The sequence below is a fragment of the Giraffa tippelskirchi genome, chromosome 9, assembly GCF_054371585.1.
Source record: "Giraffa tippelskirchi isolate mGirTip1 chromosome 9, T2T-mGirTip1v1.2.pri, whole genome shotgun sequence".
NCBI lineage: Eukaryota > Metazoa > Chordata > Mammalia > Artiodactyla > Giraffidae > Giraffa > Giraffa tippelskirchi.
The window spans coordinates 166,318,779-166,344,308 of record NC_137283.1 but is presented as its reverse complement, the minus strand read 5'-3'; the positions used below and the strand labels follow the sequence as shown (position 1 = coordinate 166,344,308).

At 46.6% G+C, this 25,530-nt stretch overlaps 1 protein-coding gene across 4 annotated transcripts in view; it reads right to left on the bottom strand.

Moving 5' to 3' along the window:
- Window positions 1-18,873, bottom strand: part of FAM120B (family with sequence similarity 120 member B) — a 63,599-nt gene extending 44,726 nt beyond the window's left edge. For all 4 annotated transcript variants that reach the window (XR_014065326.1, XM_081529798.1, XM_081529799.1 and 1 more), the window contains exons 1-2: window positions 18,817-18,873; window positions 530-1,747 (exon numbers count right to left, since the gene is read on the bottom strand). Coding sequence is in view for 2 of the 4 variants with exons in the window: in XM_081529798.1 (XP_081385924.1) it covers window positions 530-1,726 (1,197 nt within the window). In the remaining 2 variants the exon portion in view is untranslated. The remainder of the gene's footprint in view (window positions 1-529; window positions 1,748-18,816) is intronic.
- Window positions 18,874-25,530: the final 6,657 nt, after the last annotated feature.

The window sequence follows — 25,530 nt, the reverse complement described above, 5'->3', positions numbered from 1 at the left end:
AACAGCGGCCCTCCTTCAAAAACTATCAAGGCTCTGTATCACTTTCAGGACTACATTCAAATCCCTAGGGTGGCATGTAGGAATACCCACCATCTGGCTGCATCTGTCCTTCCCAATTATCTTCTCCTTACTTAGCCCTTCACACCCCAGGCCTCAGCTACTTGTCCCAGGGCTCTGCTGAGGGCACAGGTCCCATCTCTGCCTGTTCACAGCAAACCTCAGGCCCAGGAAGGCCTCGCTCCAGTTGTAACTACTCCTCTGGGGACTTCTCTCTGTCCTTCACGCACAGTGATCACTCTCTTTCAAACCCCTAGCACTCTGTAACAGCCATGGAACAGCACGAGACAGAGTTCACAGCGTAGGTTTTCACATGTCCTGTGACGCTCCTAGCTAAACTAAGGGTTCTGTTCTGCGGCCCCCACCGTGTCTGAACCACTGCAGGCAGTCAATAAATATTCACTGACAAATCCATCACTGGGTACATTTTCAATCATGACACATTAGATTTGGGTTAGGCATGTCCACATACCTTTAAGATTTCAGGATCCGAAACCATAGTTACTTGATGCTTGACTTCAGGCTCCATATTTACAGAGTCTTCTTGTTTAATTTCAGCGTTTGTACACATGGGTGCTTCTAGGTTAAATTCAGAGTCTGTACCTACAGGTAATTTCTGCTCGGATTCAGGGGCCATATACATGGGAACTTCTTGCTTAGATTCAGGATCTGAACTCATGGATAGTACCTGCTTGTCCAAAGTTACTACATTTTTAGGTTTTTGGATAAACCATGGAGATTTCTGTCCTGGCAAAAGATACGATGCAACTCCTTTATAAAAAAGAGCTTTGTTTGGTCCCAAAGGTAGCATCTCTTCCAGCTTTTTCTCACCTTGATGCAACCGAAGAACTTTAGATATGTGGTCTGCTACAGCTAAGATAATGTTACCTTTCCTGTCACAGTTCTCTTTCACAGAAGTATAGGAAGTCAAGCACTTGTACCGAAAGCTCTCGAACATGCCTTCTGGGACGATGTCATTGCCAAGCAGGCAGGCCAGCAGAGGCAGGTCGGCCAGGCTAAGACCGAGGCTCTGACAGAGCTTCTCCCGGCAGAGCATGACGGTGTCCAGACTGTCCAGGGAGAGCTTGCTGATGGAAAAGTAGGGACAGGTGTCATAGATTAAGTAGTCAGTGTCTTCTCCAAGTATCCCAAGACAGTTGTTCTGGAAGCCGTAGGAGGCCACCTCGTAGTCGGCCTCCTGTAATGAACACAGAGTTTCCTGACCCAGGGCCTTCAGAGCAAACTGAGTAAAAATGGCCAGCCCCGAGGGGATGAAGAACATGTTTCTGCCCGGCTGCTCCCTGTGGGACTTGATGTAGTGGAAGATCTTGGCTATCTCCCTATTGTTCTTGAGTCTGCGTTTCACCCACTCATCTCTCTTGGACTGCTCCACCATGCCATCGAAGAAGAAGATCAGCTTGATGCCAATAGCTGTAAAAGTTCTCACGAATTCTCGCAAAGAAGAATAGTATTCCCGCCACTGTCCACCACAGATCCAAGATTCCGGCGTGTACCAGTACCTGAGGCAGCACATGGCGTCAACCACGATGGTAGGAGTCCCTCCGGGGTGCTGGCTTCGGTGGTGTTCCGCCAGCTCCTTGAAATTTACTACCGTACATACATGTGGGCAGCTACTTGTCACAAACCCATGCAAACCTCTCACACCCATGATGGAACTCCTGGGAAGGATCTAAAAAGGAAAAGAAATGAGTAAATATGGTGTCATCATCAGACACATGGCGCCTTTCAAAGCAAACACAGTCAAAGTTTCACATTCACTCTGTCCTCCTCATAACACAGGGCATGTCCTGCTGGTCAGGAGTCCGAGAGCCCACCCGAACACACCAGCAGGACTGGGCCTGAGTGAGGTGCTGAGTCGGGCTTCGACCAGGACAGTGCAGGGCAGGGCTCTCTCAAGATTTTCACTATGACTATTATTCAAGAGATTTCTCAACAAAGTTTGAAAACAGGTTAATAGTTTCAAAGAAGTAATGCTTCCCATCTAGGAGCACAAATAGAAGTTAATTTTGAAAACTGAAAATGTAAAACTGATACATGCAATACTGATTTTTCTCAAAATAATGTTGCTGAGTGAAAGAAGCTGGACCAACGGGTGCACACTGCTGTAAACGCATAGCCGCCTGAGCGCTGAGCTGCCGCAGGGGCCAGAGCCCTAGGGTCGTCTGCGGTGGGGCAGGAGGGGGTGCAGACACTGCGGAGGCAAAGTATAGACACGTTCACTACCTCGGCTGTGGGGCAGTTTCACAGGTGAACACAGGCTCAAAGTTTCCCGCACATCAATATATCTCAATAAAGGTGTTAAAAAGACTACGTGAAAATTCTCTAGGCCAAATATCCGCAACATTTGAGATGATGACTGACTGACTTTAGATGAAAAACTATTTGTTCTAAAACGTAAAAATATACAAAATAGTTCAAAGAGTTAGAATTCACAATCTGGAAAGAAAAATTTAAGCAGAGTCCTTTATATGAGTATGATGTCCTTGCACATAATAAAAGACACCCATCAGTGGTCAGACATCTTTTTTCTTAACAACCTATTCTCATCAAGCCTTCATGTCCTCTGATAAAACAAAACAAAAGAATCCTTATCACGCAAACAGCAGCAGACAGGAAACGGCCCTCTCCCAGGCCAGGGGCTGAGGGCAGCCGCCCCAGCTGCCCTCACAGAGCAGAACAAGCTCCTGCCCACCGCCTGCCAGACAGCACTGGGCACTCAAAACACAAGTCTCCACTCTTCAAAGCCACCCTGGTGGGTAAAAATTAGAAGCCCTGTTTCACAAATAAAGAAATTATAAGCAAACTACTAGGCTGGGAAAAGGCCCCCTTGTAGATTCCCTTCTAAGAATGTACACCTGTTAATGGACAGTGACCTCTAACAAAATTTAAAACTATCTACTTAATTGCCACTAATAATAAACATAGGGCTTCCCTGGTGGCTCAGACAGTAAAGAATCCACCTGCAATGTGGAAGACCTGGGTTCAGTCCTCAGGTTGGGAAGATCCCCTGGAGAGGGGAATGGCTACCCACTCCAGGATTCTTGCCTTGCCTGGAGAATTCCATGGACAGAGAAGCATGGTGGGCTACAGTCCACAGGGTCACAAGAGTCGGCCACGACTGAGCGACTAACACTTTCACTTTTCACTGGTGGCTCAGCAGTAAAGAATCTGCCTGCCAATGCAGGAGACACGGTTCGATCCCTGGATCAGGAAGATACCCTAGCGATGGAAATGGCAACCCACTCCAGTATTCTTGTCTGGAAAATCCCATGGATGGAGGAGCCTGGCAGGCTATATAGTCCATGGGGTCACAAAGAGTTGGACATGACTTAGTGACTACACAACAATAATAAAGAATATCTAAAACCGAGTGAACACAAATAGCACATCTGAGTTGAAACTGAGTGAGGCCATGCTCAGTAAGCTGTCAGACATGATGGAACCACATATCCCAAACCACTGCAGACCTCCTGCTGGCACTGGGCTGTCCTGGGAAGCTGTGTGTTTCTGATGCAGAAGATGGACTTCACGGAACAACTGCCTCAACCACAAGGTAGTTCTCCAGGCAGGGCCCTGGGCCTGGTGGGAAAGGGGCTGTGTTTCAGAACACAAAGAAGGGCTGTCGGACTGGACAGAAACCAAACTGGAATTTTTTTTAAAAAAGGAAAGGTTTGTGGATCATGAGAGGACCCAAGGTACACCTTACCCCGCGGGAGTTCGACTCTTTCTCTACTATGAAAGGAAACCTGCTTCCTCCTCGGCTCCGTGTGGGGTGCTGAGGACCCTGCCGCCAAGCCCGCGTGGAGACGCACAGACGGGCAGGCACCAGGCTGCCCCCTCTCCCACCTACCGACGCGGCCCGTTTGTCCGGCAGCCCTGCCACGTTCGCCTTGGCTGCCTTCCCTCACTAATAAAAGAACATTTTTGTTTCCAGCGTTTTTCTACTAAAACTGCAAGCGACAACACTGAGTTTCTTGAAACACTCTCTTCTTTCTTTTGCAAGAAGTCGGGCTCAGCCTCTGCTTTGATTTCATTCAAACGATTTTCCTCCTCGCTAACCCCAGTAGTAAAAAGCTCACTATTTTTTTTAAACAGGTACTGGTTTTTTCTGTATTTTACACCGCCAATTTCTCACAGTTTGAATCACAAATTACCTCAGGAATGTAATCTTCTATGGTATTTACAAAGAAAATTTTGGATAGGCAAAGATTTGGGAATTTGGGACATTAAAGGATGCCTTCTGGCATTTCAGGTCTTCAAAGCGTGAATGTAGTGTTAACCTGCCATCAACGCAGTGTGTGGTGTGAAAAGAAATGCTTAAAAAGACAATCTGTGAATATTACCTTGTTAAATAATTTTCTTCTGTTTTTTAAGCCTTTTATTTCTAAGAGCACGTACTAAGGATTTACATTCTTTAAAGGTAGGTTTTAAGATGACTGCAAATATATATAAATATATAAAATACACATTGTAAAATTACATATATATACACATACACTTATATAAAGTTTTACTTATTCTACCTGCAAATTATATAGGAAATTGCCATTACCTAGATAACTACTGTTTGGAAAGAAAACAAAAGTCAGTCTCATCAGGGAGGAGTCTTACTGCCCAAAGGAGAATCTGGGGATCCTGCCCATCAATGTGGGCCTCGGGGCAGGTGTCCCCCCCCGTCAGATCCCTAACACCCAGCCGAGTCAGGTACGTGAGGCCTGGCAAGCATATGTGAGGGAACAGGTAGATGAAGGCATCACAGGGCAGGTATATAAAGAAAAGCCAGAAACCAGCACGTTTACAGACTCCATCTGTGGGCAAAGAAAGACTACAAACCGGAGTCTGACTTGCAGAAAATGCGTCAGGGCAGGAGAGTTTAGGAAGGAGCCGCGCAGGTGCACAAGCAGGGCGGGACAGGGGGCTACAAAGGGGACCAGAAGGAAGCCTTCCTCTCCTCACGTCCAGCTCAATCCCAAGTCCTGGGTGACCAGTAACTGAGGCCTGGAGAGAAGAGGTGAGAAACCCAGAAACTCCTTTATTTACCACTTTCTACTGACCAACACTTAGGGAAACTGAGAGGCAGCCCTGAGCAAAAAGCATGTACACGCCTACCTGCCACTGAGAGATCAAAGGTGACTCATGCAGGGTCCCTCAGAGCACAGGCCAGTGGGCCATGACAGCCCCAGGCACACACCCATGGACCACAGGCAGCCCAGGGCACACACTTCACAGACCCACGACACACCCCATGGACCACGGACAGCCCCGGGCACACACTTCACAGACCCACGACAGCCCAGGGCACACCCCATGGACCATGGACAGCCCCGGGCACACACTTCACAGACCCACGACAGCCCAGGGCACACCCTGTGGACCATGGACAGCCCTGGGCGCACACCCATGGACCACGGACAGACCCGGGCACACACCCATGGACCCACAACAGCCCAGGGCACACGCCCATGGGCCCACAACAGCCCAGGGCACACACCCATGGACCGCAGACAGTCCAGGGCACACCCCCCACAGACCCACGGCAGACACCCCACAGAACAGTGTTTGCAGTACAATCAGTACCAGCAGTTGTAACCACGTTAAGGTACACTCGGCATCCCAGAGGTTCAAGGCATAATATGCAAAGGTGAAAAGACAAAACCTGGGCAAAAGCAAATTAATGAGGGAGACTGTAAGACAGGAAGCTAGTTCCAAGCGCATCTGAAGAGCTGGCTGACTAAGTTGAGCTTTTTAAAGCTGGAGACAAATCAGATTAATATTCTACAGAAATAAAACCATAACTTCTCAATAGATCTGTATCAGACAAAAATAACGTCTCTACAAGACAAAAATCTACAAATTAACATGTAATATCATGATATTTGGGCTGCATCAAGAGTAAACAGAAAATTAAAACAGAGACAGATACTCTTTTAGAAAACTGAATTATCTCAGGTGTTACTCTTGGAAATGGCCTAGGAGTCAGGGAGGATGCACAGTCCTCTTCTGCCCTTGCTTCGTGTCTGAGTCTTGGGTAACTGTTCTCAGCAGGAGCCTGCTGCCTGGGCCCGCGCCCTCTCATGAGGCCCCCAGAGCCTGAAGTGGAGGATCTGAGGTCTGCTCTCTCCTCTTCTCCCCACGAGCCCCAGCTAAAAAGAGGAACTTACAGGAACCCTTATTACACAGCAGAATTTAAGAAAAAGGACTGAAAATTCAGAGATGAAAATGTGTCCCAGGCCAGCACAAGACATGGCAACTGCTCAGCATTTACCAGAATTCACAAACGCAGCCTCAGGGAAGCCCCAGGCGGCGGCACCCAGGCAGCTCTCCCCGTGTCAGAGGCTCCACACAGGGCGCTCGGAACTACTGGACAACTCAGCACCCCTGTCGTCACTCCAGCAGACGTGAGGTGACCGAGACAGACAGGGCCCCTGCCCTCTGGCAGCTTACACTCCAGCAGGAAAACCCCCAACAAGCGGTCATCACTGGGGCATCACTTCAGGGCAGAGAAAAGCAGACAGCGTGCAGAATGTTCAGCAGGAAGATGCAACCCATCCTGGGATCCACAAGGGTCACCTGAGGAAGGGGGCGCCACCTGAGGAAGGAGATGCCACCTGAGGAAGGGGGTGGCACCTGAGGAGGGGATGCCCCCTGAGGAAGGGGGTGCCACCTGAGGAAGGAGGTGCCCCCTGAGGAAAGGGATGCCACCTGAGGAAGGGGGTGCCACGTGAGGAAGGGGGTGCCCCCTGAGGAAGGGGGTGCCCCCTGAGGAAGGAGGTGCCCCCTGAGGCAGGGGATGCCATGTGAGGAAGGGGGCGCCCCCTGAGGAAGGGGACGCCACCTGAGGAAGGGGACGCCACCTGAGGAAGGAGGCGCCCCCTGAGGAAGGAGGCGCCCCCTGAGGAAGAGGGCGCCCCCTGAGGAAGGGGGTGCCCCTTGAGGAAGGGGGTGCCACCTGAGGAAGGGGACGCCACCTGAGGAAGGGGACGCCACCTGAGGAAGGGGGTGCCACCTGAGGAAGAGGATGCCCCCTGAGGAAGGGGATGCCCCCTGAGGAAGGGGGCGCCCCCGGAGGAAGGAGATGCCACCTGAGGAAGGGGGTGCCACCTGAGGAAGGGGGTGCCACCTCAGGAAGGAGATGCCACCTGAAGAAGGGGGCACCGAGGAAGGGGATGCCACGTGAGGAAGGGCGTGCCTTCTGGCGAAGGGCATGCCCGGCGCCCTGACAAAGGCAGTCGAGGCGGGCGGCGCAGCCAGAGGGAGCAGGAGGGCAGGTGGACGGGAGACATGAGGCAAAAGCAACAGGGACGCCTTTTTATTTAGATCCACAGGGTGTCTTTTTTATATTAAATCCATGTTTCTAAGGTGTAAAGTTATCTGTTCTATTACGTAGCTCAAACTGCAACTTTATTTAGCATATTATAAATGTGTTCTTCAACATGGAAAATGGGGGGGGTGGAACCAAACCCTTGGGTCTGGCCAGAGCCTCTGCTGTAGAGGAAGAGTGTGGACAGATGTAGGAGGCTGCAGTGACAGGGGTTTCCAAACCCACACACACGTGCACACTTGGTCCTGACGGGAAGTAGATGTCACTCAAAGCTCTTCAGCAACTGTATTTTGGAAGCACTGCCTTGCCTCTGCTGTGAAAGAGAAATGGAGGCAGGCCAGACATTCAAAGCCCTCTCTTGCTGGGAAGAACCCCAGCTCTGGAGGGATGCAAAGCCCTGTGTCCTACTGCAAGACAAAGAGGCTCAAGAGAGCCTCTTTAGCGCCTTCCCCCCAATACACCGAAGGCATGAGATCCAGCAGCTGTGGGCACAGCAATGAGCAAGACAGACTCCTAAGACGTGCACCTTGAAAGGAGCGAAGGCGCAGGGTCTGTCGGGAAAGGGGCAGGCCTGCGGGTGTGCAGACATGTCCAAACGCACCAAGCCATACACTGTAAACCAGTGCCTGCAGTGGACACCCCCTCAGCCCCACCGGTGCACTGTGTGGTTCTGTTCAGACTCCACTGCGAGGCCTGCCTGCCAGCAAAGAAGGCAGGAAGAGCCGGCTACTGGGGGGCAGGCAGCAGTGCGCACCAAGTCACCTGTGAGGTCACAGACAGTAACAGCACAGCCAGCTCCTCTCGTGAGGGGCTGCCCACCCCGAACGCCACACTTCAGAGATCTGGTGGCGGCTGGGCCCGCAGGGAAGACCACCCCTGGCAGAGCCAGTCCTGGGGCATGCGTAGCCACAGCACTCATTTCTGGAGGCGCTCCCAGCCCCAGGGGGCCTAACAGACCAGTGGGACTGAAGGAGCACCCAGAGGCTACCTGACTGCAGCTTTACAAAGCCCCTTACAGGTCAATGAACACAGAAAAGGAAAATGCCTGCCACCTATAAAAACTTATGCCTCACTGATCCAGAATTCAGAACAAGACTCCAATGTAAGTTTCAAAATGCACAAGTAAAATTGAAATAATTTCTTCATAACACACTTCTCAGGCTCTGATTCATCATTTGCGAATCATTCTTTTGTAACATTCTACAATTAGCTCCTAGTCCACAGTAATGGAAAGAGCACGAGACAGGCGTGCCCATGCTGACAAGGGTCAGAACCTCTGACAGCTGACCTAGGAAACCCAGGGGACAGGAAAACGCCACACAAACAACACAGAAAACCGGCGCACGCACCTCAACAAGCCCTAACACTATTCTCATCACAACAAGGTATGTTTAAACTGTTTACTTGACATCATATCACAGGGATTAGAGAAAGTTCATATCACATTTAGCACATTCTATTAAGAAACCGTGAACTTCCAGATGTTCAAGCTGGTTTTAGAAAAGGCAGAGGAACCAGAGATCAAATTGCTAACATCTGCTGGATCATCAAAAAAGCAAGAGAGTTCCAGAAAAACATCTATTTCCGCTTTATTGACTATGCCAAAGCCTTTGACTGTGTGGATCACAATAAACTGTGGAAAATTCTGAGAGATGGGAATACCAGACCACCTGACCTGCCTCTTAAGAAACCTGTATGCAGGTCAGGAAGCAACAGGTAGAACTGGACATGGAACAACAGACTGGTTCCAAATAGGAAAAGGAGTACGTCAAGGCTGTACACTGTCACCGTGCTTATTTAACTTATATGCAGACTACATCATGAGAAATGCTGGGCTGGAAGAAACACAAGCTGGAATCAAGATTGCCCGGAGAAATATCAATAACCTCAGATATGCAGATGACATCACCTTTATGGCAGAAAGTGAAGAAGAACTAAAGAGCCTCTTGATGAAAGTAAAAGAGGCGAGTGAAAAAGTTGGCTTAAAGCTCAACATTCAGAAAACTAAGATCATGGCATCTGGTCCCATCACTTCATGGGAAATAGATGGGGAAACAGTGGAAACAGTGTCAGACTTTTATTTTGGGGGGCTCCAAAATCACTGCAGATGGTGACTGCAGCCATGAAATTAAAAGACACTTACTCCTTGGAAGGAAAGTTATGACCAGCCTAGACAGCACATTAAAAAGCAGAGACATTACTTTGCCAACAAAGGTCCGTATAGTCAAGGCTGTGGTTTTTCCAGTGGTCATGTATGGATGTGAGAGTTGGACTACAAAGAAAGCTGAGCACCAAAGAATTGATGCTTTTGAACTGTGGTATTGGAGAAGACTCTTGAGAGCCCCTTGGACTGCAAGGAGATCCAACCGGTCCACCCTAAAGGAGATCAGTCCTGGGTGTTCACTGAAAGGACTGATGTTGAAGCTGAAAGTCCAATACTTTGGCCACTTCATGCGAATAGTTGACTTATTGGAAAACACCCTGATGCTGGGAAGGATTGGGGGCAGGAGGAGAAGGGGACAACAGAGGATGCAATGGCTGGATGGCATCACTGACTCGATGGACATGAGTTTGGGTAAACTCTGGGAGTTGGTGATGGACAGGCAGGCCTGGGGTGCTGTGATTCATGGGGTCACAAAGAGTTGGACATGACTGAGTGACTGGACTGAACCGATTAAGAAAGCAGGGAATAGTGGTTCAGTGGTGAAGACTGCAATTCCAATGCAGGGGACCCAGGTTCAGTCTCTGTTTCAGGAACTAAAATCCCATAAGCTACGTAGTGTGGCAATTTTTTTTTTTTTTTAAGAAAGTAGGCAAATCCCTGCTAAATCACATTTAGGATTCCCATCCGAAATGTGAGATTTTTCTGCTTAATGGGCAAAAATCCAAAATTAAATTATCCAGAAAACTCTGCTGTTCAGAGCTTGTATCCCCTTGTCCCAATGGCCGACCACTGTACGATACATGACTCAAAGTAACTTACACAAATCTGTACTGGGCTAATTGTCTGAGCTAAAGTACTGACACGTAGAGCATCCATCGCTGCTGTGTACCTTCCAGAGCCCAGCGTGCATGCGGGCATGCAGCTGGACAGGTATGTGCTGAGAGCAGGTGTTCTACAATAAGAGCTAACATCAACGGACTCCTTGAGTAATACTTGTTTATAAGGAAAAGGGTGCGGAGGACCTGGCTTTTAGCTAGTAATGGCCCTTACTTACTGGCTGATGGAAGAGAAGTCACTGACTCTTGGTACACCACTGACTTCTTTATTTGCACAAATAAGACAATGGTTTACCTCTCAATTTGGCGGATTTTAAACTAATACTATAAAATCCTTTAGTAGTTTATATTATTACACATATACACATAATTTAAACAAGTAACATGTTTTAATTCTCTGAAAACTTTTCCAACAGAACACCTTACAAAGAAATAGAAACTTACTTATAAAAGCAAATGAAAATGTAAAAGTTATTCACACTTGTTCCTCTATAAAAGTAACTGATAGTATAAGGTTGCCTCACTTTCAAACTAATAAAATTAAGACGAAATTAATTTCTCTGAGTGAATTCCCAGTGTGTGAACCTAATTTCAGTGGAGGTAAGAGCTGCTTTTATGATCTTAAGTGAACTTCCCTTACTTTCAACCTTTTCTTGAAGGAGGTAGCAACGCAGCAGCAATGAAGCAAATCAAATATACACATTGCTGCAAATGTTCTGCCCCGAGCTCAGTTGTCAAACTCTGACCTCGTTCTTCCTGATGCAAGAGCAAACTAAAGCCCTGTTACAAAAGGAATGTGACCAACCCCACTCATTCATATTTTCTTTTTGGCATCATTCAGTTGCTAAGTTATGTCTGACTCTTTGCCATCCCATGGACTGTAGCACGCTGTCCTTCACTATTTCCTGGAGTTTGCTCAAATTCATGTTCACTGAGTCAGTGATGCTATCGATCCATCATCTCACCCTCTGCCTCCCCCTTCTTTTACTTTAAATCTTTCCCAGCATCAGGGTCTTTTCCAATGAGTTTGCTCTTTACATCAGGTAGCCAAAGTAATGGAGTTTCAGCTTCACTCCTTCCAATATTCAGGACTGATTTCCTTCAGGCTTGAATGGTTTGATCTCCATGCAATCCAAAGGACTCTCAAGAGTCTTGGCAAACACCACAGTTTGAAAACATCAATTCTTCAATGAAGAAAGCTCAGCTTTCTTTATAGTCCAACTTTCATATCCATACATGACTGCTGGAAAAACCATAGCTTTGACTATACAGACTTCTTTGGCAGTGTCTCTGCTTTTTAATACACCGTCTAGGCTTGTAATACCTTTCCTTCAAAGGAACAAGCATTTTTTAATTTCATGGCTGCAGTCACCATCTGCAGTGATTTGGGAGCCCAAGAAAATAAAAACTACCGCTGTTTCCATTGTTTCCCCATTTATTTGTCAGGACATGACAGGACCGGATGCCATGATCTTAGATTTTTAAGTGTTGAGTTTTAAACCAGCTTTTTCACTCTCCTCTTTCACTTTCATCAAGAGGCTCTTTAATTCCTCTAGCTTTCTGCCATAAGGGTGGTGTCATCTACACATCTGAGGTTATTGATCTTTCTCCCAGAAATCTTGATTCCAGCTTGTGCTTCATCCAGCATGGCATTTTGCATGATGTACTCTGCATATAAGTTAAATAAGCAGGGTGACAATTACAGCCTTGACATACTCCTTGCCAAATTTGGAACCAGTCTGCTGTTCCATGTCCGGTTCTAACTGTTGCTTCTTCATCTGCATACAGGTTTCCTAGGAGGCAGGTAAGGTGGTCTGGTATTTCCATCTCTGTAAGAATTTTCAACAGTTTTTTGTGATCCATACCATCAAATGTTTTAGCATAGTCAATGAAGCAGATGTTTTTTCTGGAATTCTCTTGCTTTTTCTATGACCCAACAAATGTTAGCAATTAGATCTCTGGTTCCTCTGCCTTTTCTAAATCCAGCTTGAACATCTGGAAGTTCTTGGTTCATGTACTGTTGAAGCTTAGCTTGGAGAATTTTGAGCATTACTTTGCTAGCATGTAAGATGAGTGCAATTGTGCAGTAGTCTTAACATCCTTTGGCATTACCTTTCTCTGGGGCTTCCCTTGAGGCTCAGCTGGTAAAGAATCCACCTGCAATGTGGGAGACCTGGTTTTGATCCCTGGGATGGGAAGATACACTGGAGAAGGGAAAGGTATTCTGGCCTGGAGAATTCCATAGACTGTATAGTCTATGGGGTCACAAAGAGTCAGATACGACTGAGCAACTTTCATTCACTTCTTTGGGACTGGAATGAAAACTGACCTTTTCCAGTCCTGTGGCCACTGCTGAGTTTTCCAAATTTGCTGGCATATTGAGTGCAGCACTTTCACAGCACCATCTTTTAGGATTTGAAATAGCTCAGCTGGAATTCCATCACCTCCCCTACATTTGTTTGTAGTGATGTTTCCTAAGGCCCACTTGACTTCGCACTCCAGGATATCTGGCTCTAGGTGAGTGATCACAGCATCGTGGTTATCTGGGTCATGAAGATCTTTTTTGTATAGTTCTTCTGTGTATTCTTGCCACCTTTTCTTAATACCTTCTGCTTCTGTTTGGTCCATACCATTTCTGTCCTTTATTGTGCCCATCTTTGCATGAAATGTTCCCTTGGTATCTCTAATTTTCTTAAAGAGATCTCTAGTCTTTCCCATTCTATTGCTTTCCTTTATTTCTTTGCATTGATCGCTTAGGAACACTTCATCTGTCCTCTCTGTGCTTTGGAGCTCTGCATTCAGATTAATATATTTTTCCTATTCTCCTTTGCCTTTCACTTCTTTTCTTTTCTCAGCTACGTGTAAGGCCTACTCAGACAATCATTTTGCCTTTTTGCATTTCCTTTTCTTGGGGATGGTTTGATCACTACCTCGTGTACAATGTTACAAACCTCTGTCCATAGTTCTTCAGGCACTCTGTCTATCAGATCTAATCCCTTGAATCCACTTGTTAATTGTAAAGGATTTGATTTAGGTCATACCTGAATGGCCTAGTGGTTTTCCCTACTTTCTTCAATTTAAGCCTGAATTTTTGCAATAAGGAGCTCATGATCTGAGCCACAGTCAGCTTCCAGTCTTGTTTTTGCTGACTGTATAGAGCTTCTCCATCTTTGGCTGCAAAGAATAAAATCAATCTGATTTTGGTATTGACCATCCTGTGATGTCCATGTGTAGAGTTGTATCTTCCGTTGTTGGAAGAGGATGTTTGCTCTGACCAGTGCATTCTCTTGGCAAAACTCTGTTAGCCTTTGCCTTGCTTCATTTTGTACTCCAAGGCCAAACTTGTCTGTTATTCCAGGAATCTCCTGACTTCCTACTTTTGCATGCCAATCCCCTATGATAAAAAGGACATCTTTTTTTTTGGTGTTAGTTCTAGAAGGTCTTGTAGGTCTTCATAGAACTGTTCAACTTCAGCTTCTTCGGCATTAGTGGTTGGGGCATAGACTTGGATTACTGTGATACTGAATGATGTGCCTTGGGAACTGAACAGAGAGCATTCTGTCATTTTTGAGATTGCACCCAAGTACTGCATTTTGGATTCTTTTGACTATGAGGGCTACTCCATTTCGTCTAAGGGATTCTTGCCCCTAGCAGTAGATACAATGGTTATCTGAATGAAATTCGTCCATTCCCGTCTATTTCAGTTCACTGATTCCTAAAATGTTGATGTTCACTCTTGCCATCTCCTGTTTGACCACTCCCAATTTACCTTGATTCATGGACCTAACATTCCAGGTTCCTATGCAATACTGTTCTTTACAGCATCAGACTTTACTTCCATCACCAGGCACATCCACAACTGGGTGTTGTTTTTGCTTTGGCTCAGCCTCTTCATTCTTTCTGAATCTATTTCTCCACTCTTCTCCAGTAGCATATTGGGCACCTACTGACCAGGGGAGTTCATATTTTCGTGTCGTATCTTTTTGCCTTTTCATTTTGTTCTTGGAGTTCTCAAGGCAAGAATACTGAAGTGGTTTGCCATTCCCTTTTCCAGTGGACCACATTTAGTCAGAACTCTCCACCATGACCCATCTTTCTTGGGTGGCCCAATACAGCATAGCTCATAGTTTCACTGAGTTAGACAAGGCTGTGATCCATGTGATCAGTTTGGTTAGCTTTCTGATTGTGGTTTTCATTCTGTCTGTCCTCTGATGGATAAGGATAAGAGTCTTGTGGAGGCTTCCTAATGGGAGGGACTGGCTGTGGGGGAATCTTGGTCTTGCTCTGATGGGCGGGGCCAGGCTCAGTAAATGTTAATCCAATTTCTGTTGATGGGTGGGGCTGTGTCTCTCCCTGTAGTTTGTCCTGAGGCCAAACTATGGTAGGGATAATGGCAACCTCCTTCAAAAGGACTTATGCTAGCATGCCAGAACTCCAAGGACTGTTGTATTCAGTGCCCCCTGACCCTGCAGCAGGCCACTGTCCACCCACACCTCTGCCAAAGCATCCTGGACACCCACAGGCAAGTCTGGCTCAGCCTCTTGTGGGGTCGCTGCTCCCTTCTCCTGGGTCCTCGTGTGCACAAGGGTTTGTGCCCTCCAAGTGTCTGCTTCCCCAGTTTGTGGAAGTTCTGTAATCAAATCCCACTGGCCTTCAAAGTCAAATTCCCTGGGGGCTCTCAGTCCCTTTGCAGGATCCCCAGGTTGGGAAATCTGTTGTGCGCCCTAGAACTTTGGCAACAGTGCGAGAACTTCTTTGGTATAATTGTTCTTCAGTTTGTGGGTCGTCTGCCCAGTGGCTCTGTGGTGGGGCTAATGGCGACCTCCTCCAAGAGGACTTATGTCACAAGCTGCACTGACCAGGTCTGCTGCAGCCAGAGCCCCTGTCCCTGTGGAAGGCTTGCTGATCTGTGTGAACACTCAAAGGCAGGACTGGCTCAGTCTCTCGGGGCTCACAAGGTTTTATTTGAGCCCTCTGAGTATCTCTGGCGGGTATGCGGTTTCATTCTAAACGTGATTTTGCCCCTCCTACCATCTTGTTGGGGCTTCTCCTTTGCCCTCGGACATAGGGTATTTTTTTTTTTTTTGGTGGGATCCAACATTCTCCTGTCAATGGCTGTTCAGCAGCTATTGGCAATTTTGGAGTTCTCACAGGAGATGAGCGCACATCTTTCTACTCTGCTATCTTGAGGGTATCTGAGCCACTAGGGAAGCCCCCAATGAAGCAGAAATAGATGATTTTCTGGAATTCCTTTGCTTTCTCCGTATTCCAAGGAATGTTGGCAATTTCTGGTTCCTCTGCCTTTTCTAAACCCAGCTTGTATATCTGGAAGCTCTCAGTTCACATATTGATGAGGCCTAGCTTAAAGGATTTTGATCATAGCCTTACTAGCATGCAAAATGAGAGCAACTGTACAGTACTTGAAACATTATTTGGCATTGCCCTTCTTTGGGACTGGAATGAAAGCTGACCTTTTCCAGTCCTGTGACCACTGCTGTTTTCCAAATTTGCTGCTATATTGAGTGTAGCACTTTAACAGCAGGCTCTTTCAGGATTTTATTAGCTCAGCTGGAATTTAATCACCTCCTCTAGCTTTGTTTGGAATTTAATCACCTCCAATAGCTTTGTTTGCAGTAATGCTCCCTAAGATCCACTTGACTTCATTTGTCTGGCTCTAGGTAAGTGACCACACTATCATGGTTATCTGGGTCATAATACCTTTCTTGTATCAGTCTTCTGTGTATTCTTGCCACCTCTTCTTAAGCTCTTCTACTTCTGTTAGGTCCTTAGTGTTACTGTCCTTTATCATGCCCATCCTTGACTAACACGTTCCCTCTACAGCTTCAACTTTCTTGAAGAGACCTCTAGTTTTTTCCATTTTCCATTGTTTTCCTCGATTTCTTTGCACTGTTCATTTAAGAAAGCTTTCTTACCTCTCCTTGATATTCCCTGGAACTCTGCATTCAGTTGGGTGTATCCTTCCCTCTTTCTTCTCCTCAGCTACTTGTAAGGCCTCCTCAGACAACTGCTTTGCTTTCTTGCATTTCTTTTTCTGGGGGTGGTTTTGGTCATTGCCTCATGTACTATATTATGATGTTCCATCCATAGTTCTTCAGGCACTCTGTCTACCAGATTTAATGCCTTGAATCAATTCGTCACTTCCAGTGCATAATCACAAGTGATTTGATTTAAGTCATACCTGAATAGCCTAGTGGTTTCCCACTTTCTTCAATTTAAGCCTGAATTTTGCAATAAGGAGCTAATGATATGAGCCACAGTCAGCTTCAGGTCTTATTTTTGCTGACCATATAAAGCTTCTCCATCTTTGGCCGCAAAGAATATAACCTATCTGATTCTGTAATTGACCATTTGGTGATGTCCATGTGTAGAGTCGTCTCTTGTGTTGTTGGAAAAAGGTGTTTGCTATGACCAGCGGCTTCTCTCTAAGCCTCAATAAGAAGCACACACAAGGAGGAATAGGAGGTGGGCAGGGGAGAGTAAAGGACAGGAACACAAAACCAAGACAATAGGAGGTAACTAAAGGGATCCACGCACTGTGGGGGGCTGAAACTTAATAATTTGAGGCCCTTCTTTAACACACACACAATTATAAACTAAAGACCACTGAGGCCCTTCCCAGTGCCTTGGAAGGGACCCGTGAAAGTGGGGACCCTGAAGTCTGAACTTGATTAGCTTTACAGTAAAAAATGCCCCATGAACGCCACTGATTCAGGCTTGGGGAGTAGGCAGAACCTCAGAACAGTAACAACTGAAGGTAACCTCAGGCATCACCTACTTTGGTCTTCTCATTTCTTAGGTGAGAAATCCATCAGCCAGAAGTGATTAGGTATTTCTGTGTCTGGAAGGCTGAGTGGTTAGAAGTTACACAAAGAAACTGGGAGGTAAGGTGGTCAGAAAGCAGTACGTGTGGCGATGAGCAGTGGGACACAACAAAAGAGTTCTCACTGTTTTCCATGAACACAACACACTAAGGAAGGCACTGCTAGAATTCTGAGAGTGAGGAATGGCTAGGTTGGGAGAAAGCCACTCCAGTGAGCTGAGAGATGGCAGATGCTGGGGAAATCAATACACACAGAATGTGTGAAGCTGTGGTGGGGCAGGGGGTAGCTCCCAACAGCAAGGTCCAAACAAGCGCAGGTCAAAGAGCACATGATGCTGGGAAGCCATGGTTCAGAAACAACAGCGACAGAGCACAAAGCACAAGGATCACACTAGACACCGAGGACTCACAGAGCATAACACGTTTGGGAGGTGAGAGGTGAGGAGCCTGATGCTGCAGACCTGCCCCCCATTCTCTGAATTATCCCAAGAGCTCAAGTCAAAAATGTGGAAGTCACTTGAAATACCACCTCACTTTTCCCCGCATCAAACTCACTTCCAAGTTCTCCCCACTACCATTTCCAAATTTTCAGTCCTAAAACTTCTCTTCCCTAAACGCCTGCAAATGCCATCTTATCCCACGTAGTCATCCCAGACCACCAGTGCGCCTGCCGGATGACCCCTTTAATACCAAGGTCTGATCACTGATTTGATCACATCTGTTGTCGTTTCCTAGTTCTCCCAAAGGGGCTTCCCTGGTGGCTTAGTGGTCAAGAATCCGCCTGCAACGCAGGAGACTCAAGAGACATGGGTTTGATCCCTGGGTTGGGAAGATGCCCTGGAGGAGAAAATGGCAAACCACTCCAGTCTTCTTGCTGGAAAAATCCCATGGATAGAGGAGCCTGGCTGCCGGGAACATCCCATGGACAGAGTAACCCAGCAGGCTATAGTCCATAAGGTCGCAGAGTCAGACAGGACTGAGTGAGCACAATTCTCTCAAGCTTCCTGCCAACCCCAACTCTAAGCAACCTACATTTTCCAGAATATGACCGACAGTCTCAAACCTGCATGGGGTAAGCACCGTTTCTGCTGCAGTAATGAATGGCCTCTTGCCCGCAGGACCTCTCAACTCCTACTTATTAGAAGCTCAGCTGGACTACCCCCTCCAGTACAGAGACTTCTGTCCCCTCCTTGGCTCTCTAGGACAAACCATGCTCTCAGCCACCTACGCGTCATCCCGCCGGCCTTCCTTCCCCCGAGAGCACGGTGCTTGCTGGGTGCTGGAGCCCCGGCTCAGGACTGAAGGGTGACTGGGGGGAGGCGCCCAAGTTCGGAGACGCACGTGCAGAGGTCAGAGGACGCCTCGTCGAGAGACGGCGGACAGAGTCACCGGGGACCCGGAACCGCACGCCTCTTTCCTGAGAGGAGTCGGGCCAGGATGGCGCCGGGGGGGAACAGGCAGGGCGCACAGCTGTGGGGTCGAGCGGTCACAGAGACGCGGCTCAGGGACCGCGACGGCATCGAATCGCGAGCGCACCCTCAGCGCCGAGGCGAGGGCCCCGCAAGCCCAGCCCTACCTAGAGATGCGTCAGGACACCGCAGACGCGCCCGCGCCGCCCTCAGCTCTCAGCAGCGGAGCGCACTTCCGCTTCCCGTCGCGAGACCGCCCCGCCCGCGCGGGGGCGGGGCCTGCGCGGCCGGCCGGGAGGCGCCGGGAGCGCCACGCGCAGGCGCCTGAGAGCGCTTGGCGGCGCCGGCTCCGCGCCCGTTGCCTCGGAAACCGCGCTGTGCTTCCGAGGTCGGGGTCACGACTAGCTCGGCTTCCGCTGGCGTACCCGTTGGTACTGTGGGCGGCGCGGCTGTGGTGCGCTAGGTCTGGGTCCTACGCCGCAGTTTGGCATGAGAGCGCTGAGAGGATGGGGTGAGCTACCGGGAGACGGCAGGCTGGACCTGAGCCCCGGGCCCGGAGGAGCAGGCGGCGGGGGTTCCTGAACGGGTGGACTTTCAGGCTTGGCGCTCTGTTCACCGTGCCATCTGTCCGATTGGGAGGAGGCCGGCGCTTCCCAGCGAGGGCAGAGCAAGGGCACTGGAGCACAGCAAGCCCTAGATAGAGAGGAGCCACGTTAACATGGCTGTGACGGCGACGGCCCCCAAACGATTCTGGAGCCTACGGTTCTTCGTAGGCAGACCTGCGGTCTGGAATAGGGCGAGAGCCGCCAGGGCAGGGGGAGGAAGCAAGGATGCGTCTCACGTTAAGGAATTTGGACTCTGGAAGCCATGTTGTTGTTTAGTCCTACTCTGTGACCCCATGAACTGCAGCAGGCCCGGCTTCCGTGTCCTTCACCGTGTCCTGGGAGTTTGCTCACACTCATGGCCATTGAGTCAGTGATGCCATCCAACCATCTCACCCTCTGTCTGCCCCTTCTCCTCTTGCCCGCAGTCTCTTCCAGCATCAGGGTCTTTTCCAGTGAGATGGCTCTTCCGGAGCCGGTGGCCAGAGAGCTTCAGCTTCAGCATCAGTCCGTAAAGAAGGCTGAGGGCTGAAGAACTGATGCTTTTGAATTGCGGTGCTGGAAAAGACTCTTGAGAGCCCTTTGGACTGCATGAAAGTCAAACCAGTCAATCCTAAAGGAAATCAACCCGGAATATTCACTGTAAGGAAGCCGCCATCTCGACCTTGTTTTGGCAGCTGCTTTGAGGCCAGAAAGGTTCATGTTAAGGACATGCTCCCCTGGGCTGGGAGATAAGCAGCCTTCAGATTATACACGATTCCCATTCCTCTAGTCGCAACGCCAGTCTTTTATTTACAATCAAGAGAACATTTTGGTAGCCAAGTGTGATGACAGAATAACTTTGAAACCAATCTAATTTATTTTTAAATACTTGACAAACTTCAATTAATAATATCAAGTTATTTAAGATGCATCTCAAAACCTATCTTTACACATGACATATCTCAGGAGGGCTGCTGCAAGCCCCAGAGAGCTTACTTTCCATCTGGGAAGTAAGATGGTCAGATATTGTTCCTGCAGAGTCTCTTGCAGATCAAGCAGTCAAAAAAACATTAACAAATTGATGGGACTTCCCTCGTGATCCAGCGGTTCGCCCTCTGCTTCTACTGCAGGGGGCACAGGTTGGATCTTGGTCAGAGAACCAAAATCCCAAATGCTCTGGCATGGCCAAAAAAATTACCAAATTGAAGTAACACCATATATATGTATTAAACAATTTAGGAAGGGCTCTCCATTCTGTCTATAAGACTTTCATTTCTTGTTGATATTTTTTTCTAAAACAGTGCTCAGCACCTAATACTGGTTGGGTGCCACAGGGTCAGACACAGTATGTGAAATGGTCTCTACTCATGAGTGCATGTGTAGCTGGGGAGACAAACACTTCAAATATCAGGGAACAAGTGAAACAGAGTGGGTTTTATAGCACGTGGATGAAGAAGGCAGCAAGGAAACAATGTGAGAGTTGAACCTGGAAGGGAGGGTAGGATCTGAGGCTGGATGAGAAGAGGAAGGACTTACAGGCAGAAAGAGCAAACCTAGGAAAGAGATGGAGGTAGGGATTCAGGTGTTGTGAGGGAGCAGCCAGGCACCCCAGACTTTAGGAGCGGGAAACACAGTGCAGACATGGGGCCAGAGTATGGAGTCCGAGGCAGCAAGCCGACCGAGGCTCCCTCTCATTGCCCCTTGTCAGTCCTTCACTTAGCAGCACTTGGTTCTACCCCACAGAGCTTCAAATAAACACCGCTGCCTCCCTCCTAATACAGATGATCAAGGGTCAACAGACATTTGAGAAAGACTGGAAGGAAAAAGAGGAAAAAACAAATTTGAAAGAGGAAAAAATATTGAAAACTTTATTATCTGCAGCTTTTGGAGATAATATATCAGTGAAAGAAAAAGAAAAGGTATATCAAAGAGCATTCAGAAAATAAGAGCTCTTGAGAATTTTTTTAAAAAGCAATAATTTAAATGTTAAAAATTGATTAAAGAGAAGATAAATTTGATGATGACTCTTGGATAATAGAACAAAAAGAAAAAGAGATAGAGAAAGAGGAAAACATAAGAAAGAGACCCAGCAATGCCCAGCACAACAAACCTATGAAGATTCACAGGATGGCACATCACTAAATGTCAGGACACCAGGGACAAAGGACCTTAAAGAATTTCCTTAAGGAAAAACAGGGTACATTTAAGGATTGGAAACCAGGATGGCATGGAAAGTCTCAATAGAATTCCAGGAAACTGAAATTCAGTGGAGCACTAAGTTTCAAAATTCTGAAGAAAATAAAACATGGAATTCTATTCAAAATAAAAATATTAGTTATAAGTGTGGGGGGTAAAGATTTTTTCAGGTATACAGTTCAAAAATATTATCTACCAAATACTTTATCTCAGATACCTGCTGGAGGATACTCTCCAAAATTTACGAGGCCAAGAAAAAGGAATATTTAGGATACAAACAGTAGGGAATCCAAGTGAAGAGAGGTGGGAAACCTCAGGACAAAATCGAGACACACATCTCCAGGAAAAGTCAGTCCATAGAATGTCTGGGGTGTTTGAGTATTTTAAGAGGAGATCTGCAGAGTTTGGTGACAATATGTAATAGATACATAGAAAAGTCAATAAGCAAATTAGGCAATTGTTGAATCCAGTAAAGACATTGTACGAAGAAGAAAATGTAATCATAGCATATGCCTCAGCTGTGAATAATGATTCCATAATTTTAATGAGGTAAGTAATGGTGATTGCAGCCATGAAATTAAAAGACGTTTACTCCTTGGAAGGAACGTTATAACCAACCTAGACAGAATATTAAAAAGCAGAGACATTACTTTGTCAACAAAGATCCGTCTAGTCAAGGCTATGGTTTTTCCAGTGGTCATCTATGGATGTGAGAGTTGGACTATAAAGAAAGCTGAGTGCCAAAGAATTGATGCTTTTGAACTGTGGTATTGGAGAGGACTCTTGAGAGTCCCTTGGACTGCAAGGAGATCCAACCAGTCCATCCTAAAGGAGATCAGCCCTGGGTGTTCATTGGTAGGACTGATTTTGAAGCTGAAACTCCAATACTTTGGCCACCTGATGTGAAGAGCTGACTCATTGGAAAACACCCTGATGCTGGGAAGGATCGAGGGCAGGAGGAGAAGGGGACGGCAGAGGATGAGATGGCTGGATGGCATCACTGACTCGATGAACCCGAATTTGGGTAAACTCCGGGAGTTGGTGACGGACAGGAAGGCCTGGCGTGCTGCAGTTCATGGGGTCGCAAAGAGTCAGACATGACTGAGCAACTGAACTGAACTGAATGAAAAGGGTGCTATAAGTTTTTGAAAAAATGAGAGGTGATCGTCTGTGGGTTCATAACTGTGTGTGTCTGGGAAATCCTGTGGAAGCGTTAAACCTTCAGTCTCTAGAGTTGGAAGTTTATAGACAATGTGCACAACTGAAAAAGATACAGTATTAGAAAGTTTCTTTTAAAGAAATATGAGTAAATTTCAAACAAAATAGCTATGAGGTAAACAGGAAGGAGAAAATTGAGAGTGGGAATGCATGGTGTGGGAAATTCCTGTGTTTTTACTGTAACCCTAGAAGTGCTATTTGAATTTTAAAATCTGTAGGCATATTACATTGATAAAAGGAAAATATATTACGTTTTAAAAAGTAAGTTGCATGTACAGTGATAGTAAGTTGCACAATTATTACTCAAATCTGTTTAAATTCTAACAGTTTCTTAAAATTTTTTAAGACTACAATACATTACAGTGAAGGGGAGGAGAAGCCAAAGATTACTTCCAAGTCTCTTTCCTGGGATATTAAAAGAAGAATTGTACATAGAAATCAGTGTAAAAGGAGCACAAACATTTACATGTGACTATTCGCATCCTTTTCCCCGCCTTCTGCATCATACCACCTATAAACACTTTCCTGTGCCCTATTGTACACATCAGATTTATCAGTTTGGGGAGAGTCTAAAAACAGAGGATGAAGGATTTACATAAAAGAGAAAAACGGGAAAAAGGAAGAAAAAAACTGGAGGTTGAAAGTAGGGAGAAGTTAAAGAAGAGTAAAATGTTTCCAAAAATTGGGGCAAGAGAAAAGACCACGATTATGAAAACAATTCTACATGGGTGATAGACGTTAAATATAGAATTGCTTTACCGCTGAAAAAGAGTGTCACTTCCTCTCCCGGCTCTCCTCACGTCTGTTTATGACTGCTTGGATCCCTAAAGGCTTCATGCGGTCACGAGAGAGAGCTCCTCCGTGTTGGAAGCCAGCAAGGCAGGAAAGGTGGAGCCGACAGATGGGCGGTACCCTGGGCCTTGACGATGTGGGGGAGCCAGACATTAGCTCAGACCACTCGACCTCCTTATCCTATGAGATGAAGTCTTTTCCTTACAGTTAAGAATGTTGAATTCGAGTTTTCTGTTACCTACAGCCCAAAGTACTGTAACTGTTCCAGCTTCTGTCCATGAAGGAATAATTCCTACAGAACTGTTCCTTCTACTCTAAGCAACTAGAAAACTAGATAAAAATACATGAAATTACTATTTTCAGACATTAGGCAATAGGAAGTGAAGGATGAAGATTCTTGAAGACATCTTTGATAAGATCAGTTAAACTGATAAACCTTTAGCTAAATTGATCATGATAGAAAGGAGACATGGGTTACCCATACTAAGGATGGAAGATGGTATCACAGATTTACTAACATTGAAGAGATTAAAAGGAAGCTATTTAGATGAGATAAAATTCCTTGAACCAAATGAATTACCAAACCTGACAAAAGAACAAATAGAAAATCTGGGTAACTTTATATCTCTAAACCCTATATTTATTAAGTTGAATTTGTAAGTAAAAATATTCCAACAAAGAAAATTCCAGACCCTGGTGGTCTCAACTGGTGAATTCTATTCAAACATTGAAGACATTAATCCTACACAAACTTTCTGAAAATTAAAGACCAGGGAGCATTTCTCTCCTTGTACCATTCATCTAGTGGCAGAAAGCAGGTCTGATTTCACTCTGGACCTCCAGCCCCTTGAGTGGTGAGTGGGTGAGTGAATAAATGACTGAATTGGCCTTCTCATTGCCATGTGCTTTGGGTCTGAGAGTAGCCCCAGCTGTAAACTGTGATTGAGATAAGCTGGTTAGTGGTTGCCCTTGTGCCTTGACTGTCTCTGGTTCAGTGGTGACCTATGACTTTGTTTAAGCCCATGAGAAATGCAGGTGGTGGTAGTGGGTCATTCCCTAACGTACCCAAGCTGTTATTTGACCTGAAAACAGCTACATTTCTTGCTTCAATTATCCTACCTATGTTAATAGGAACAGTTCCAACTACCATAAGCACAAGTTCTAGTTTATGATTGTTCCTCAAGTATTGAGACTCACCAACCATGCCCCTATGTACCTGGCAACACCTCCAGGCATCCCTTTTGAGAGCAGTTTACTATCATTAGTGATGATTATTGAGAAACAGCCCTGGGCCCCAGTCTATTTTCCTACGACAAAATAGAATTTTGAAAACAGATCTCGATGGTGAGCCAGTGCTGTCCCCACTCCGCGTTTCCTGTGAGGTGGGGGGAGGGGAGGGAGCAAGAATTAAAATGGCAAGAAGGAAGGAAACTGTTGAAAAGCTCGAAAGTATGTCTTACATTTGGAGATTAGGAAATGTACTGATGTGAAGGTGAAAGAACATTTGCCTAAATTTGTCCCCCTTTTTTCTCCAATACTTAGGCTGTTTATTGGGGTCCCTTTCTCTCCAGCCCATTTACTGGAGTAGGGCTTTCCAAAGCCGTTTCCTAGCAGCAGAGTGCAGAAGGCCCATTCGCAGTACAATGGACGGGAAAGGAAAGAAAGAGGTCCGTTTGTTTAAACTGCCTCTGTCTTCATTCACAGTCTGATGTCCCTCTGCGTTGTGACACCCACAATGGCACTAAGGGAATCATTGTGACCGAAAACAAACCGGAACAGAATGCGAGATGCTAAAATAAAAGAGTCACACAGCAATATCGCTAAAAGGGATCTAAGTCACACATCTGAGATGTATGTTCGCTTTTGGCTATGTGGCCTATTGGCCGGTGTTTACAATAACTATTAGAGTTTAATAAACAAAAAGGTAAACCGGAACTTGTACATTTTTAAGTTGCTTCCACAGAGAGGATGAATATGCTGAAGGCTGTTTAATAGTCATTGGTCTTTGTTTGCACAACATTCGTGAGCCACCCTCGCAAGTTGTGTTTATATTTTCTCTAATACTCGTGCCCTGGCGGTGCCCATGTGGCC